Here is a 19148-nt window from a genome sequence, read left to right on the forward strand (position 1 = left end):
GAAGAGGGCCGGTGAAACCAGCCATGGTGAGGACACTGCTAGACCGAGGGACAGGTAAGTGACTGTAAGCGACAGTTATTGTAGCTGCTGACTTTTATTTTATTTTTTTTTTCAGGTGGAACTCCGCTTTAACAGCAATGCAGGGCACTTTTACCCCCTTTGTGCCCAGGCCAATTTTCAGCGCTCTCACACTTTGAATGACAATTGTGCGGTCATGCAACGCCATACCCAAACTAAATTTTTATCATTTTGTTCACACAACTAGAGCTTTCCTTTGGTGATATTTAATCACCACTGAGGTTTTTATTTTTTGCTAAATTAATGAAAAAAGGCTGAAAATTTTGTTTGTTATAAAATTTTGCAAATAATTGATCTTAACTTTAGGCCAAGATATATTCTGCTACATGTCTTTGTTGAAAATAACCCAAATCAGTATCTTTTTTTTAGTCTGTAGGAAAGTTATATAGTTCACAAACTATGGTATATATCTTAAAATCAATCAATCCTGAAGTACTGACGGCCAATGTAATTTATTGCAACCCAGAAATGTCAGGACAGTACAGATATCCCCCAAATTACGCTTTTTTGCAAAGTAGACAGTCCAAGGTATTTAGTAAGAGGCATGGCGATTTTTCTGAAGTTGTAATCTGTTGGCATTTTTTTGAAAAATGAAAAAAAAAATTTTCATAATTTTCTTTATGTTTATTACATACTGTCACCAGTGCACCATATAACTGGTGTGGTGGTCATCAGGGACACTGACTAGTGACAGTACACAGAAAAAAAAACAAAAACTTTTTTTTACATAATACACTGTGACCAGAGTAGTATAATGTTACAATATTAACATTGTACTACTCTGGGGAAGTGATCAGTATTTTTTTTGTACACATTATGATTGCTTACAGCAAATAATTTATTTGCTATAAGCAAGCATTTAACTGAATGAAATTGATTCATTCAGGTTTTTTGTTGTGATTAGCTGTGATTGGCCACTGCTAATCACATGGCACAGGCTGTGACACATTTGTATACAATGGATAGCATGAACGAATGCTGTCCATTGTTTACAATTGTCTTTGACCTGCTGTGATTGGTCACCGCAGGTCACATAGTACTGGCAACAGGCCGGAACACAGATTTGTCATTGGCTGTGTCCGAGGTACACCGCCAGTGACAGATCCCGCAACAGCACGGCCACGCAGGCATGCGCGAGGCGTGATCCTGGAAGGATGTCATATGACGCCCAACTGGCTCTCTAACAGTCCTGCTTGGCAGTCATTCTGCTATTGGCAGGGCGGGAACAGTTTAATAATTACAAATGTTTTGCCTTTCATTTCTGTTTTAAACTGAATGGATGTTTTACAAGGTAATGGTTTACATATACTTTAACATAAATTTTTCTAGCAAACGTCTAAAAGGTGTTATATCAGTAATAGCCTAATCTTGCAGTCAAATGTGCTGTGCTGTGCTTACCTGTGGGCACACACCTTCCACTGCATCCAGTACAATAACAGCACCATCACAGAGACGCACTGCAGTGGAAACCTCTGATGAGAAATCAACATGCCCAGGAGAATCTATGAGGTTTATAAGATAATCTTCATCCCCTAAAAAAAAAAAAATAAAAAAAAAGAACTCACTTAGCTGTAAGCATAAAATTATATCTGGTAAGGATAAATGAAAAGCAGAACCCTGATGGATACTCCTGCAGTGTAATAAAACATAGAGGGCGGAATTTATCAAAACTGGAGTTGTCAGAATCAGGAGTAGCTGTTCATGGCAACCAATCAAATTCTATCTTCAGCTTGATTACTTAAGCTTTGAAAATGAAAGATATATGCTGATTGGTTTGCCATGCACAGCTGCTCTAGATTCTGGCTGGTCCAGTTTTGATAAACTCCCCTCAGAATAACTGCCCTCCTTCATACATGTGTACTAACTGCAGCAAACCAAATATTTTAGCATTTATTTGCATTTAAATGCATATTATCCTTTAAAGCATATCTAAACTTAAATGGTAGTAATGGAAAAGCGGGGGCAGTGGGGGCAGTGGCTAATCTTATTTGCAGTTTTTGATTTGTTTCTCTACGGATTACGATACTGAGCACTGCACAGAAATCATTACTTATGACTTCTAGAACTGAATACACAAACAATTACCGTATTTTTCGCTCCATAAGACGCACTTTTTTCTCCCCAAAAAAGGGGGAAAATGTCAGTGCGTGTCATGGAGCGAATATGGAGCGGCCGGTCCGGTATTCCCACCGCCGCTGCCGTGTCAGAATATCGGGCCGGCCGCTCGTCTCTTCTCTGCAGCAGGACCTTACCTGTTCCTCAGTCCAGCGCTGTGAAGGCTTCCCGCATCGGCATCTTTAGTGTGGGCTCTCGGCTGTGACAGCCAGGTGCCCAGTGCGCATGTGCGAGAATCACTGCGCATTGTGAATAGTACGGCGTCTTTTGGGACACATGACAGGTCCCAGAAGACGCCGGACCAATCAGAAAGCGCAGCGCTTCTCACGCATGTGCACTGGGCACCCGGCTGTCACAGCCGAGAGCCCACACTAAAGATGCCGACGCGGGAAGCTTTCACAGCGCTGGACTGAGGAACAGGTAAGGTCCTGCTGCAGAGAAGAGATGAGCGGCCAGTCCCTGGTCATCCCCTGCAATGTCCGCAGTCCCTGGTCATCCCCTGCACTGTCCGCAGTCCCTGGTCATCCCCTGCACTGTCCGCAGTCTCTGGTCATCCCCTGCACTGTCCGCAGTCTCTGGTCATCCCCTGTACTATGTCCACAGTCTCTTGGTCATTCCCTATACTGTCCGCAGTCTCTGGTCATCTCCTGTACTGTGTCCACAGTCTCTGGTCATCTCCTGTACTGTGTCCGCAGTCTCTGGTCATCTCCTGTACTGTGTCCGCAGTCTCTGGTCATCTCCTGTACTGTGTCCGCAGTCTCTGGTCATCTCCTGTACTGTGTCCGCAGTCTCTGGTCATCTCCTGTACTGTGTCCGCAGTCTCTGGTCATCTCCTGTACTGTGTCCGCAGTCTCTGGTCATCTCCTGTACTGTGTCCGCAGTCTCTGGTCATCTCCTGTACTGTGTCCGCAGTCTCTGGTCATCTCCTGTACTGTGTCCGCAGTCTCTGGTCATCTCCTGTACTGTGTCCGCAGTCTCTGGTCATCTCCTGTACTATATCTGCAGTCCATTGGTTCAGAATATTTTTTTTCTTGTTTTCTGCCTCTAAAACCTAGGTGCGTCTTATGGTCAGGTGCATCTTATTGAGCGCAAAATATGGTATGTAAAGCAGAAGTCTTCAGGTTGTTCTCCTGATTTGCACAACATTGTACACTTGGCCCAGTACAAACCATACACCAGCTAAATTCTTACACTGGCCTGGGCATATGCTGAAAGCGAACAAAGCACATAAGGGCCCATTCACACAAATAACTTTTCTACCACGCGATCCAGTGCATGCAAACTCAATGCGTTTGCAACCCTGCTTTTGGGGTGTTGTTAACTTTGCACTGAAACCAGCTGCAGATTGCACTGCAGTTTCCTGCACCAAGTTCTATTGTGAACAGTTCCAAAAAAGGCAAAAGGTAATAGGTTTTACTTTCTAAAGTCACTTGGCATCCATGGATATCCTTTCATGCTAATATTAACCACTTGAGCTCCAGAGGATTTACCCCCCTTAATGACCAGGCCTCTTTTTGCTACTCGGCGCTGCACTAATTCAACTGATAATTGTGCGGTCATGCAATGCTGCACCTAAACGAAATTTACGTCCTTTTTTTCACACAAATAGAGCTTTCTTTTGGTGGTATTTGATCACCTGTGCGCTTTTTATTTTTCTCGCTATAAACAAAAAAAGACCAAATATTTTGAAGAAAAACAATATTTTTTACTTTCAGCTATAAAAAATATATATTAAACTCAAAGTTAGTTATAAATTTAGGCCAAAATGTATTCTGATACATGTTTTTGGTAAAAAGAATCCCAATAAGTGTATATTGATTGCTTTGTGTGAAAGTTTTAGCGTCTACAAACTATGGTATAGATACTGCAATTTACAACATTTTTTTGCTATACAGCGCTGCGCTAGTTTAACGGACAATTGCGCGGTCATGCAATACGGTACATAAATGAAATTTATGTCATTTTTTTAACACAAATAGAGCATTCTTTTGGTGGTATTTGATCACCTGTGCACTTTTTATTTTTGGCTCTATAACCAGAAAAATTTTGAAGAAAAACATTTTTTTTGAAAAAAAACAATATTTTCTCATTTTGATAATATAAAAAAACAAAAATTTCGTCATAAAATTAGGCCAAAATGTATTCTGCTACATGTTTTTTGTTAAAAAAATCCCAATAAGTGTATATTGATTGCTTTGTGTGAAAGTTATAGCATCTACAAACTATGGTATAGATAATTTGAAATTTGCACAGCTTTTACTTTCTGACTGCCCATCACATTTCTTGAGGTGCTAAAATACCAGAATAGTACAAACACCCTCAAATGACCCCTTTTTGGAAATTAGACACCCTAAGCTATCTGCTGAGAGGCATATTGAGTCCATGGAAGATTTATTTTTTTTCCACAAGTTTCTGGAAAATGACAAAAACTTTTTTTATTTTTTTACACGAAGTTGTCATTTAAATGATTTCTTTCTCGCACAAGCCATGGATATATGTGGAATTACACCCCAAAATACATTCTGTTACTTCTACTGAGTATGGGGATACCACATGTGTGAGACTTTTTGGGAGCCTAGCCACATACAGGAGCCTGAAATCCAATGACCACTTTGAAAGCCTGAAGGTGCGTAACTTCCTCATTACACTTCCTCACTACCTATCACAGTTTTGAAGGCCCTGACATGCCAGGATAGCCCCAAACCCCCCCAAATGACCCCTTTCTGAAAAGTAGACACCCCAAGGAATTTAAAAAGAGGCATGGTGAGTATTTTGCAGATCTCATTTTTTCTCACAAGGTTTTGAAATATAAAAAAAGAATAGAAAAAATATGTTTTTGTTTTTTTTCTTCATTTTCCAAAAACTTGTGGCAACAAATGAGATCTGCAAAATACTTACCGTGCCTCTTATCAAATTCCTTGGGGCGTCTACTTTCCAAAAAGGGGTAATTTGGGGGGGTTAGGTGCTATCCTGGCATCTCAGGGCCTCCGAAACTGTGATAGGTAGTCTGGAAGTGTAATGTGGAAATAAAAAGCCTGAAGGTGCTTATTGGATTTTGGGGTCCTGTACTTGGCTAGACTGCCAAAAAGTCTCTCACATGTGGTACCCCCATACTCGGAAGAAGTAGCAAAATGTATTTTGGGGAGTAATTCCACATATAACCACCATGGCATGTGTGAGCAGTAAATCATTTAAATCCTAGATTGTAAGCTTGAAAGAGCAGGGCCCTCGATCCCCTCATGTTTTGCATTGTATTGGTATTGTTCTGTCACATGTTCTGTCCCCCTCTGTAATGTACAGCGCTGAGCGAACTATTGGCGCTTTATAAATACTGTATAATAATAATAATAATTTAAGTGACAATTTTGTGTAAAAAAAAAAAATATATATTTTTGTCATTTTCCAAAAACTTGTGGTAAAAAAATAAATTCTTCTATTGATTCAACATTCCTCTCGGCAAATAGTTTGGGGTGACTACTTTCCAAAAAGGGGTCATTTTGGGGGGTGGGGGCGTTGTATGCCCAGCATTAAAAGTTTATGCCACACTTCATTCACTCTTCTAACCACCTGAAGACCAAGCCTTTTTGTTCACATGAAAACAATCAGTATTTTCTGCTAGGAAATTAATTTAAACCCCCAAACATTATATATTTTTTTAAAGCAGGCACCCTAGTGAATAAAATGGTGAGTACTACAATTTTTTATGGCACATAGTACTCCCGCAGCGATTTTTCAAATGCAATTTTTTTTTAAAAAAATACACTTTTTTTACTTTTAATGCACAAAAACACAATATATTGGCCAATTGTTTGGTAAAATATAAAAGATAATGGTATGCCGAGTAAATAGATACCAAACATGACATGCTTTAAAACTGCGCATGCCCCGTTCAATGGCGACAAACTGCAAACATTTTTAATATCCATAGGCAGCGCTTTAAAAGCCACCATTTTAGATTTACAGAGGAGGTCTAGTGTTAGAATTACTGCCCTTGATCTGACGCTCACGGCAATACCTCACATGCATGGTGCAACCGCTGTTTACATAACAGCACAGGGTCAAGGCTTGTGCACACAGGTGTGTGCACATGGGAGGGGCAATTTTTTTTTTTTTTTATAGTTATTTTGATTTTTTTTTTATTATTTTTACATTGTACCTTTCATGTTTTTTTTTTTTTTTATCACTTTTAATGCTATAACAGGGAATGCAAATAACCCCTATAACTTCAATGGGCATTGTCGTATATTCTTTTTTGAGAAATCTGGGGTCTATCAGACTCTAGATATCTCCTCTGCCCTTACATTATCTAATCAAACCAAAATCGGTGTGATCAGATGCTTTCCCAATTTACAAATGGCGCTGTTTATATCCTGTGAAACTGAAGTGATGAAATGCTTGTAGCTTCCGAATTCTTAGACTATAGAGATGATTGGCATCATTCTGGTGTCCAATCAGCTCTATGGTCAGCTGGCAGAAACACTGGCTGCATTCTCAGGTTTCCATGATGGCACGGGACTGCCCGAGAAGGCCGTGGAAGGCAGCGGGGGAGGGGGGACATCATTTCCCACTGCTTGTAAAAGCAATCTTGCAGCTAATTAGCCACTAGGATTGCTTTTACATGAAAGCCGATCACGGCTGAAAAAAACGATACCAGGATGATGCCTGCAGCTGTGTTGAGGGTTAGGCCCCAAAAAAATGTAAATTTGAAAACCGTAATGAGTTTCCATGCGAATGGTCTGGCAAGGTTTGAATTTGGGTTGGTGCAATAAATTGTTGTGCATATAGACTGCTTTGAACCACAATCAACGCATACAGATATTCCGTGAAAAACAGCTCCAAAAATCAAGGAGGTATGTGAAAGACCAAGATGTACTAGACCGCTGGTACTCGCCAGTTCACCAAAAGGTAGCGCAGCACTAGTACTGGCACTCTGCTGCATATGAGAGTCATCAATATTTACCGGCAAGTGCTAATAGAGATCAGGCCTGATTTTGCAAACACTGCGGTTTTGTGTGCAATGTATCAAGTGACAGTGACCTACTGACACTGCACTTGCTGGGAGAGAAGGGGTGGTAAACGTAGGGGCTAAACGCAGGTGTTGGCAGGTGCAGGGGCTGATCCCGCTAACGCTGCGTTTTTGGGGACGCTATACTAATGTGAATGCTGGTATAGTGCTGATCTGATCAAAGATATTGACCCATTCAGACACTATACTATGGAGGTTTATTGTACATGGGCGTGCTCCTGGCAATCAAGGGGTTAAATGTGATGACTGGTGTACTGACGGGCAATCTGACGCTATCTGGGAGGGGTGTGAAAACTACGGGAGCGCGAATTACATATATATATATATATATATGTGATTTTGCGTACCCATGCCGCCCTGTAGCAGTATTTCTGCTGTAGGGTGGTCAGGAAGCGGTTACAGAAGAGGTTTGTGTTACGTCGCTGCGTTACTTTAACTGACAATTGCGCGGTCATGCAACACTGCACCCAAATTAAATTTACATCCTTCTTTTTCCCACAAATTGAGCTTTCCTTCGGTGGTATTTGATCGCCTGTGCGTTTAAATTTTTTGCGCTATTAAAAAAAAGGCTGACAATTTTGAGAAAAAAAAAACAATATTTTGGACTTTTTGCTATAAAACATGTCCAGTAAAAAAAATTAAAAAAATCTAATTTTGTCACAAATTTCATCCAAAATGCATTCTGCGACATGTCTCTGCTAAAAAAAAATCCCAATACGTGTAAATTATTTGCTTTACGTGAAAGTTATAGCGTTTACAAATGGCGGGAAAGACACTGGGATTTTTTATTTTATTTATACTAATAATGGCGGCGATCAGCGACACATGGCGGGACTGTGGTGGACATTTTGACACTGGGGAGGAACTGACTTGGGGTCACTGACATCCCCAGTGACACCAATACAGTGATCAGTGAAAAACAAAAACACTGACACTGTAGTAATGGCACTGGGGAGGAAGGGGTTAATATTTTTAGTGTTCACTGTGTAAGGGGAGTGTTTTACTAGGGGGCGGGGGTGTGTGCTGGAGGGGGGGAGGGAGGGGGGAGCTGATCGAGAGAGGGAACTCTTCTCTCCCTCTGCAGCTCGTCACGAGCTGACGGCAACTGACAGATAACAGGGCTGTGTGTAAACAATGCAGCCCTGCTATCTGTCAGCGATCACAGCTCATCGCGGCCAAAAGGCCGGTAATCACTGGCCGTGACCCAGCGGCTGGGACCCGCAGCTGACACCTCGCGGGACAGGTAGGGCGGGCGCGCGCCCCCTGCCTGTTTTGCAGGACTACGTTTTAAAACGTGGTTTTGCCTGCGAGTGCCGCCCTGCCGCCGTATATCTACAGTGGCTGGGCGGTAAGTGGTTAAAAAAAAAAAAAAAAGTTGACATTGTCCATTTATTTACCAAATTTGTACTGCAGGGAGATCGCACTGGATTTCATGGTGATTCCTCTAATCTGCTCATCTTCGCGACTGTCCAAATAACGCAACTGCAATTCAAATAATAAATCAAGAAACAAACCATGATCAACAATCAGTTATCTGAGTTCACACTAGCTTATATACTGTACATAACATCTCAGAGACAGAAAGTACCTTTCCAGCTAATCTACTGGAGATGATCCCATTGCTAGATATGAGACAGTCTGCTAATGTAGTTTTCCCTGCAAGATAAAAATCAAAAAGAGATATATAGTTGTAAATGAAACAATTGTAGCAAAGTATACAGAAAACTGTAATTACAGAGTATGTTTTTTTCCAGAAACCAGTGAACCACAGAGCAACACAATTAAAATTTTTGTGTAATAAGATTTCACAAAATAATTTTAATAACTAAACAAAAAAAGTGTTTATATTGTATCCTAAATTTGACAGCCTAGAGGTAAATATGCTGTAGTAGATTCACGAAGTCATAGCAAAGCCAATCCTTCAACATAAAACTTCGCACACATTTGTTTAATTCATACACTGCAGAGTAAATGCTCAGATATAGGAGCAGTAGACTTAGGCTCCATGTACTGTACACGGGACACTTCTGAAGGACGGAAAATGTAGGTTAAAAAACATCTGTTTAGCTGCGTTTGCATATCTGGTTTATAATCATTTGCGTTTAGAAGCGTTTTTTTAAAGATATCAGGAGACCTTCCCAAATGCCCAGAATGCTCTGAAAAACTAAAAAAAATAACTATTTCAGACATTTTGAGAGAAATAGAGAGAGCAGAAGCAGAGAGAACAGTATTTGTTGAGATTAACTGTCTTTTTTTTGTGGTGTTTGCATGTGTTCCAGCTCATTTCTGTGCAGAAATTATTGTAGCAGTGTCTAACATATTTTCTTTCATGCGTAACCTCAAACTATGGTGTACCAGGTCCATTTGAGTGCTGGGAAAATGCTTTGCATGGATTTTTCATGATGAAAAAAGGCTCTGGACAGCATCTGGAAATGGAAGAGTTAAAAAAATGTTTCAAACGCAAACACTTATAAACCCGGTTTACAAGTGTTTGGCGTTTGAAACGCTGATAAAATCTACTCCTGAAGGCAAGTTTTCTGCGTTCAAAAAAACGACTGTAAACTCAACTGCCTGTAAACGACGATGTGTACATGGACACATAGGAAAACATTAGGGAGAGTTCAGGGGCTGCTCAAAAAAATGCTGAACAACTCCTAAACGTGAGTTTATCAGCTGCAGTGTACATGAGCCCTTACAAAGATGTCAACCCTTTCTCCTCTACTCACCACACTGTATTATACTACAAAGACTTGAAGATAAAAGATAAATTACTCAGAAACATCACTGTATGTGTAAAAGAACACTTAGGCTAGGTTCACACCTATGCAGTTTGCATTTGATCTGTTTCTGCAGTGCTTTCTGCAGTGCATTTTTGCACAAGCACTTTTGACGCGTTTTGCGTTTTTTCTCCAACTTGTTGCTGGGCAGATTAAAATGCATCAAAAACGCACTAAATGCATTTCTGCAGCATCTCTACTGAAGTCTACTGTACCAAAAATGCAATATTTTGCATTTAAAAAAGTCCCTGACCCCTTCCAAAAAAATGCACCGGGCTGAAATGCGGAGATGTGAACCTATCCCATAGGAAATCATGTTTAATGGACTGCTGTGCATTTCTGCAAAACGCAATGGAAAACGCATATGTGTGAAAGTAGACCTAAAGTGGTTCTAAGGCCAGAAGGTTTTTTTTACCTGAATGCATTAAGATAAAAAACCCTAACGCTAAGAGCAGAGGATCTCCTCACTGGCTCAGGACACAGCAGCAGTCGGCTCCTGCTGCTCTCAATCACAGCCAGTGAGGAGGGAGCAGGGGGGCGCAGGTTTGGGGCGAGCCGTGCTCTGTATGTCTTATGGCCACACAGAGCCGACTCGGGAGCAAGCATGCATGAGTGCCCCCATAGCAAGCAGCAGGATGGCCAGCAGGGAACCTGAGAAGAGGAGGATCGGGGCTGCTCTGCGCAAAACCACTGTAGCAGGTGCAGGTGTATGACATGTTTATTTTTAAAACATAAAAACTGAGCCTTTAGCATCACTGTCATTTTCCCAGACCACGCAACTTTTATTCATATTTTACTTAACCCCTTTGCGTTGGCCGCACACAAATGTGCGGCCTCCCGGCGTCTGGGCCTAGATGCCGAGCGGCCGCACATTTGCGTTCATGTAGCAAAAAACATATGTGCTGAGAGCGCGCGCCCTGCGCGCTCCCAGCACACGTGTGGTACTCACGAAAAGGTCCCGGTCCGCTCTTTCAATCGGGACCTTTCCCGATCATGTGACCGCCGTGATGACGCGTCATGGCGGTCACATGATTCCTAAACCACGCCCCACCCGCCTCGCCTCCCGGCATCTGAAACTCTTAAAGAGCTGGGAGGCGCCGGCGGGAAGGAGTTAAGATCGTTGGAAAGTATTCTTCCTACTATGATATGATTTCCCCTTCTGCGGTGCAATAAACCCCCCTGTATACCCAGAAATGGGCTACAGATCTAGGACTAGACAACAACAAAGGACACAACTTGGATGTGCTCAGAGAAAACAGTGACTTCACAGATTTATATTAGAACTAGTAATGAACTCTCCACATCGAGCAACAACTAGACAGCAGTTGCTGAGCAGTAAGAGCCTCCATTGCTGCTCAGCAACTGCTGTCAAGTTATTACTCTGTACAGAGAGTTCAATTCTGGATCTAATATAAATCTGTGAGATCACCGTTTTCTCTGAGCACATCCAAGTTTTATCTTGTGTTTAGCCCTGATGAAGGGGAAGTGATGATACCCATGAAATGTGTTGGCTGTTTTTAAATGATTTTTGTTTTTTTACCAACAATTAAAATTATCCTGGACTCTCTCACCTGATTTTGGTCTAGTACTCTCTTCCACATTTCTATGGTTTGGGTGCTCATTGTGGAAAACCTTGCCATATGAGCGCTCCTCACCAGAGCCATTGAGCTTGTTTGAAGTTTTCCTTCATCTGACCACACATGCAAGTCTAAGGCTTTGTTCACACCATGTGCAGAGACTTCACTTTTTCTGCACACGTTCTGCAAAAGCACAAAGAAAACAATTGGTCTCTATGTGCCCTTTTCACACCGCAACACTGGTATCACCTGCAGACTTCTTCTGTGCAAGAATTTGCAATGTACATAAAACTCACTGAAACGAGCATGAAAACTGATGTCTCTGTAAGTGAAATCTGCACGTTTCCTTCCATCAGTTTTTCTGCGTGTATGGTGTGAACAATGCCTAAAAGTTCCCATCATCTCTTTAAGTATGTAGCTGTATACAAGTATTGTGAATGTATGGTTCTGGCCATACAGACCATCTACAAAGTACTTACACGATGATATCTTGTGTTCACTAGAATCGCCCAGTATGTATCAGGCTACTGCCCTTTGTGCTTCCAGGGCTGCAGAGAAGCAGGATCTTGGACTTACCTGGTGGACCTGACTGATCAACAATTGTTAAGAAAACTGTTAGGTTACACAGTACATCTACAATACCCCTTACTTAACCTAAGACCGCTCCACCTACACAAATCTCAATTCAGATTAATGCTGTATATTCTCACAGCAATAAAACAAACCTTAGGCAAAGCCTAGAAAGTACAACTCTCCACATAACCAAAACCAGATCCAGAATCACTAAAATATTAGACCACATTCACAAAACTTAGTGACATGGCAACCTTGGATTTCATACTTTCTTCCCGAGACATTGAAACAATCTTCTCCACTAGGGATCACCTATGGTGTCCCTACCACCCTCTACCCCCATTTCTTCCCACCCCTTCTATCCCACTATAACGAACCCCCAGCCCAGTTAGTGACATTTTCAAGGCGCTTTAATAAGTGGTTAAAGGTGCTTAGTGAATATACCCTTTCCTCCATCAAAAGACAACCAACTACTATGTACGCTGTAGATCCCAACTGATACATATCCTCCCAAAATATTTTACTGCATAATTGTAATATCTGTACAACTGCGTCACAAAAAAATAAAAAAGATTATTGAACAAGAATATTGGAAAGAAATCACTTTTAATTTCCAAATGGGCTTACCCCTGTGACAGACCCAACTATAAGAGGGGTTTTTGGAGTGGACTGAAGGCTAGCCTCTTGCCTACTGACCACGGACACTGGCATCTGAGGGGCTCTATTCTTGGGAGGTGTGATCCTAGGGGGACTTTTGGAGTAGTTTTACTTTGGATTCAAATCCATGTCTCCCCAAAACACACAGACTCTGAGAACTGGAGGACCAGAATACAGATTTGGGGTCTCTCTGCCCAAACCAGCATTGACTGCTTCAACTCTCCCCCCCCCCTCCTAGACTCAAGGACTCAGCGCAGCTGTTAATATCATCTGCTTAAAACAACCTGATGCTGAGGTCTCTTGCTGTAATCTGTTTACTGTTGTGTCTTTGTCCCATTGTTAATTGAGTCACCTATTGTTTCTGTCTGTTGGCTAGTCCTTCTGGGAGGTCCCTACATGATGGGATTAGTCTGGTATCAAGCTGTCCTCGTTACCTAATCAGTGTGGGATTGTGTGTGCGTTTGTCTCAATGTGTAATATTTGTTTTTATTGTTCATGTGGGGACTGCCTCTATTTTTGAAGTGTAGAAAACCCTGTATTCCTGTTCAATAAAATAGTTCCAGTTTACACCTAAGTTAGTGTCATCTAGTTCTTGGGTGCCCAGCTATAATGTCTTGTTCCTGGGTTTCAGCAGTGAGGAAGCAGTTCTCTGACGAAGGCACCCAAAGCAAAGTGCCAGGTGGTCCGTCACAACCCTCATCTCCAATACCAGGACCGATTTGGAGTTCCCCTTTTGATGTTGAAGCCAAACAATACAATCTGGTGACCCCTAATACATTTTATATAGACGTAAATAAAGAGTTCAACCTGAATAAGACTATATTGCCCAACAGAGTGCAAGGACATGGAGAGAGATTCCACCATGAAGCTCGAGAACCACATGGGATCAGCAGGTGATTAACCTCACAATCATTCATCAATGGTCTCAATGAAAAGCTGTTCCAAGAGAAATATGTGTGTTTCCATTGATGACCAGCTTTCTGTAAATGTCAACCTTACCAATTCTCGGTCTTCAGCACTTTCTGAATTACTGACACAGCATGCACAGTCAGCTCTCTTTCACACTCAGAATGCTGAGCTTCAAGAGAGAGTGGACTGTGCATGCGTGCATAGGGAATAAAGCTCAGTGCTTGCTCATGAGTTTCTGAGACCGCGCATTCAATGCTCGGTACATTCTGCTGTATGCAGGACAGAGAGGGGAAGGCAATGGAACAAGCAGCTTAAAGAATATGTAAACCCAATATTTCATATTCCTGATATGTGCCTGCTTTACCATGTACTTAAAAACTGACCACATTAGGCATGAGAAAGCACAGCGTGGTCAGTTCCCTAGCTGCAGTATGCTGGAAATGCAGCCTGCTCTCCTCCAATTATCAGACTTGCCCCGACACCCCACCCCTCCCGCACACAGCCATTCACTGGGAAGCTCAGTGTGCTGCTCTTATGTGATCACTTTTTAAAAAGAAGGAGGGGGGTTGAAAAAGGTATTTATAATGTTTTTATATCTATACACAAATGTTCTGCCTTTCATTTCTATTTTAAACTGAATGGGTTGTTTTACAAGGCGAGAGTTTCACAAGGCATTCTTTTACTAAATGCAGTGCTGCATATTAATGTAGAAGATGCTGGAATTCATAATAATGTTAAGTAAATCTGCATATTATGATGGTTACTTAGTGAGATTGCTACTGATCTTTCTATGCTATGTTTGACTTCCTAGTTTTTAAGTGGAGCTAAACAGTTCCTTTATAAGAACATTTACAAGTAATTTAAGTATTCCTACTTGTGAAGCAACACAGCATGGGTCTCAGGGAAGAGAGGAACAAATTAACTTAATGCGGATATCAGTTGTCATTAGAGAAATATACAGAAAGCCGTTACTGGCCTCCTTCTGAAAATGTTAGTTGCTGGGCCGTTGCAGTCAAGAAACTGAGAGTTTAATCACTAAAGGGCCTGATTATTCCTTTCTGATCCTCCTTGTTTATGGACATAATCATGCTTTCATTCTGAGAGAAGGGCCAAATGATCCATACCAACAAAGATTAGCCCTAGAAAGCAGGAAATAAGTGGCTCACAATTTTAACTTATTTCTACAAGAGGATTTAAATTGCAAGCATAACTTATAAAGGAAATCATTTTGCTCTTGCCATAGCCAAGAAACTACTTACCATGATCAACATGGGCCAATATACATATATTCCGAATGTTTTCAGCCTTTTTCTGTAGTGCAATTATTTTTTCCACGCTTACAAGCCCCATTGTGCCAGACCTAAAAACAAGAACACATAGGATTTACTGTAACATGTAAACAGCATAATGATTAATACAACAGGTTCTGTGTTAGCTCTGGTCTGTGTCAATTTTTAAAGTTAAGTGACATCGTTGGCACTAGTGTAAAGTTTCTCAAGCCACTTACAAGAAGAACAATATACGTACTTCTTTTCTTCAATGGCAAATCATTGACTGCAGTGAACACAGATCCAAACACCACAAATCAGCCAAGTAACAAGAAGAAGCCAATGACCTCCAACCCTGTATACCAACTGATTCATCCACTATGAAGAGCCCACCACTGTCACCTCTAGGTGAAAACCGCACTGGATTGCCAGACCTCAGAGCATATAAGAGATTAATACACATTTGTACAATCAGTATAACTGAGCTTGCAATTCTTCTTCTTTTTGGGAAATAGAGGTGATCTTGTACAAGGTAAATTATAGAAGACAAAAAAAGACTCCTATTGGTGCATTATCCTTGGATTAACATTTAATAAAGTATATATAAAAAGCCATGATATACAGTGGGTATAGAAAAGAATCACCCCCCTATTAAAATAATTACATTTTGTTGCTTTGCAACCTGAAATGAAGACATACACAAATTTAGTTTTATCCAGCTGTGTTTACTCAGTGCATCTTATAAAATCCAAGTGAAAGATATAACACCAACCTGTCAAAAAAATTTTTTAAAAAATTCAAAAACAGAATCACTGAGTTGGAAAAAGGATCACCACCCTCCTAAAAATGACTTGTAACCTCAAACAGGTGTAGTTAATCACCTTCTCGATGGCACACAAAGCCATTTGACTTTCAACTGTGATCAGCTGCAGTCATTTTGATTAGCTCAGCATGAAAAGAGCTTTCCTGGACCATTTCAGTCCCTGGTAGTGCTAGTGAAGCAAACAGTCAACAATGGGTGGCAATGCGCTGTCAAAAGATCTCCGGGAAAAGTTGCAGATAGACACAAATCAGGAGATGGATACAAAAACATTTCAAAGGCACAGTGAAGTTTACTATTAAGAAGTGGAAGGTATTTGGTAAAACACAGACCTTCCCTGGATCAGGACGTTGCACCAAACTGGAAGAAAGAGCTAGGAGGAAGCTGGTCAGAGGGTCTACCAAGAAGCCTACAGCAACTCTGAAGCAGTTGCAGGAATTTATGACAGAGTGGTCATTGTGTGCATGTGACAATATCACAAATTCTCCACAAACACGTCTTGTATGGGAGGGTTGCAAGAAAAAAAGCTTCTCCTCAAGAGAAAAATATATATAACTTAAGACGTCCAGACATTTATATGTTGACATTGTTTTTTGTTTTGTGATTTATGGTACGGGCATTGAGCACTGTGTGTTTTCAAACATATGATATCATTTTATCTTTTGATAATTATACTGTTTGATAATTTAATTAAAGAAAATACTTGTTTGACATAAGCATAGTTTGCTGTTTCAGTAACAGCTTGTCCCACCACGGGGCTTTACCTCGTGGTTGGGGTGATTTTCCTATCTATAGTAATTTATGGTTTAGACGGCAATGCTTAACAAGCAAATCGGCAGTCAAGTTTAACCCATTCCCTCATTTTTGTCTTGTAGTTGTCTCCTCAAGAGGGGCCACATGCAGTCACCACTGAGCTTTGCCAAAACGCACCTTGAAGATTTGGAGGCCACATGGAAAAAAGGTGTTCAGATGAGACTAAAATTGAATTATTTGGCCTCCACACTAAACATTATGTCTGGGAGAAATCCAATACAGCTCAGTTCTGCAAAGAAAAAGAGTGGGCAAATATTGCAAAGTCTAAGTGCAAAGTCAATAGAGACATATCCCAACAGACTAAAGGCCGTACTTAAAGCAAAAGTTGTTTAACAAATCACTGACACCAGGGGGTGATCCTTTTTCCAACTCCGTGATTCAGTTTTTAAATTTTTTTTTCCCTGACATTGTGGGGTTATATCTTTCACTTGGATGTTAGAAGTTGCACTAAATAAATACAGCTGGATAAACCCACCGACCGTAACGCTTATAAGTATGCCACCTGATTCACCAGCAGCGCATGACATCAGCACGCTCAAAGCCCCTGGTGACGTCCCTTTGGACGAAATGTGTTGGATGAAACTTTGAGTGTACTGTCAATTTTGTTTGCATAAGACAGGATTTGCATTTTCATACAAGTCTATGGGAATCTACAACCCATTTGAAGCAGGTTAAATGCATCCATCAGTGTATTCTGAATGATCTCATAAGCATCTAAAACTGATGTAGAACTGATGACATCGACACAAGCCCTGTTGACAAAGGCACTCTTTCACATCTAACTGGCTGTACTGCATCTCAGGCATTTTTGAAAATACTGAATTATTAAGGCTACTTTCACACTAAGGAGTTTTTGAAGCTTTTTTGTGTTAAAAAAAAAAAAAACCTGAAAAGCTCAAGAAAAATGCTTCCCTATGTATGTGAATGTACAGTATATCTATGTTGCGCTTGCGGTCTAAAAATTCCTGCTTGCAGCATCTTTGGGGTATGTTTGGGGAGTTAAAAAACAAATGCCCCAAAAACACCTCTTCCCATTGAAATCAATGGAAAAAGCCTGAAAAGCACCTCAAAAATGCCCCAGGGAAGTGTTTTTGGTGCAGTTAAGTCACTTGTCCTTTACAAGTGTTCAGAAAGCGCGGTAAAAATGCCTATGCGTTTTTGCGGCGGATCAGTGTGAAAGTAGCCTAAGAAACACAAAAACACATGGTCACAGTTGAATATTGTCCTAATTGACAATTCCAGTTGCTCAAATTCCATAAACGCACAAATCAAAGTTGATCTATATCAAACAACTTCATGAATCTACAACTAATACAGAGTGCCTGAGGGAATTACAATATAGAATGACAGCCAATAAGTAAAACTAAAATACATCCCTCTAAACTACCATTTCAAAAATGTATCCTTGAGTCCCAGCAATATTTCATTCTTTGGACATGCACAGAGGTTCAAAATCAAATTGCTAAATGCCCGATTATGCCAACCATGCATATGTCAGGGTACCTGCAAAACAAGCACCGAAGCTTTGACTTGGGGATGGGTTTGGGAAGCATTGCTACAAAAATGAAACAAGTCCCGTGCGGGGAAAAACAAAACATTTCTGCTCAATGTACCAAAGGTCTTCTCTAGTTAACAAAGGCAACTGAAACCAGTGCGTAGAAATTCTGCTCAACCTTGCGTACAGTTCATCTACGTCAGGGTAGCTGCCAGTGGCATGGGAGTTCACCAGATGGTCAAAAAAGTTTTAGCTTTGGGTGGAATGGGGAAAGGGAAGAACCTTTGTTGCCGGTCACTGAAAAAACACTAACTTTAATGTGCTATGTGCCTTTAAATTTCAGACCAATCAACAGCCCATATGTATAAGATCCAAGTGCAGCGCTTATGTTATAACAATGTCCGTAATTAAGACCCAATAAGATATATATAATTAAATATAAAGTTCATAAAGTGACAATCCGTGCTAGGGTGCCAGTTGCAGTAATGGAAATACTTCAATGCTTGTGCTTGAAGATGTGGTAAAATTACACATTCACCAGATGCGTATTGGAAATACGCATGTAAATATACACTCAGAGGTCCCCTTTAAGGAAGCGAGATAGGCCAGGTATGGAATATCCTCCCTCTGGGTAGCATACAGCACAGCAGGTGTCCCTGGGTTGTAAAGGAATCCAACCAGCCAGAGGTCCCCTTTAAGGGATGGATGGGTGTTTGCAGCCTGTTTACAGGACCTCCCTCCTCTGGATACTGGGATGGATTACAGCTCTTGGGTGGGCTCTGGAAATTAATAGCTCAACAGGGGAGCCAAACAAATAGGTGCCCATAGTGTAGTAAATTGAATAAAGTAATTTATTTCCAAAAATCAACAAATGCCAAGATAAATTGCGATAATAAAATGCTAAGGACTGACTGTCCACTTAGTAAGATGGCAGCCGGACCTTCACGAGGCTACGGCAGCGTGACGTCACGGCGTATTAGCTCTCTCTTTAAGCGTTTCATACCACGCACATCTTCAGAAGGGGCTTTTTCAGACCCTTT

General features: G+C 41.1%; 1 protein-coding gene across 1 annotated transcript in view; it reads right to left on the reverse strand.

Moving 5' to 3' along the window:
* Positions 1 to 19148, reverse strand: part of EFL1 (elongation factor like GTPase 1) — a 601029-nt gene that overhangs the window by 561932 nt on the left and 19949 nt on the right. Inside the window, exons 2-5 of the mRNA XM_089676417.1 lie at positions 14972 to 15072; positions 8808 to 8875; positions 8617 to 8701; positions 1477 to 1610 (exon numbers count right to left, since the gene is read on the reverse strand). Coding sequence (XP_089532543.1) covers positions 1477 to 1610; positions 8617 to 8701; positions 8808 to 8875; positions 14972 to 15062 — 378 coding nt within the window. The 5' untranslated portion in view covers positions 15063 to 15072. The remainder of the gene's footprint in view (positions 1 to 1476; positions 1611 to 8616; positions 8702 to 8807; positions 8876 to 14971; positions 15073 to 19148) is intronic.

The sequence above is a fragment of the Staurois parvus genome, unplaced genomic scaffold (assembly GCF_062004578.1).
Source record: "Staurois parvus isolate SC_StPar_1 unplaced genomic scaffold, SC_StPar_1.0 ptg000168l, whole genome shotgun sequence".
NCBI lineage: Eukaryota > Metazoa > Chordata > Amphibia > Anura > Ranidae > Staurois > Staurois parvus.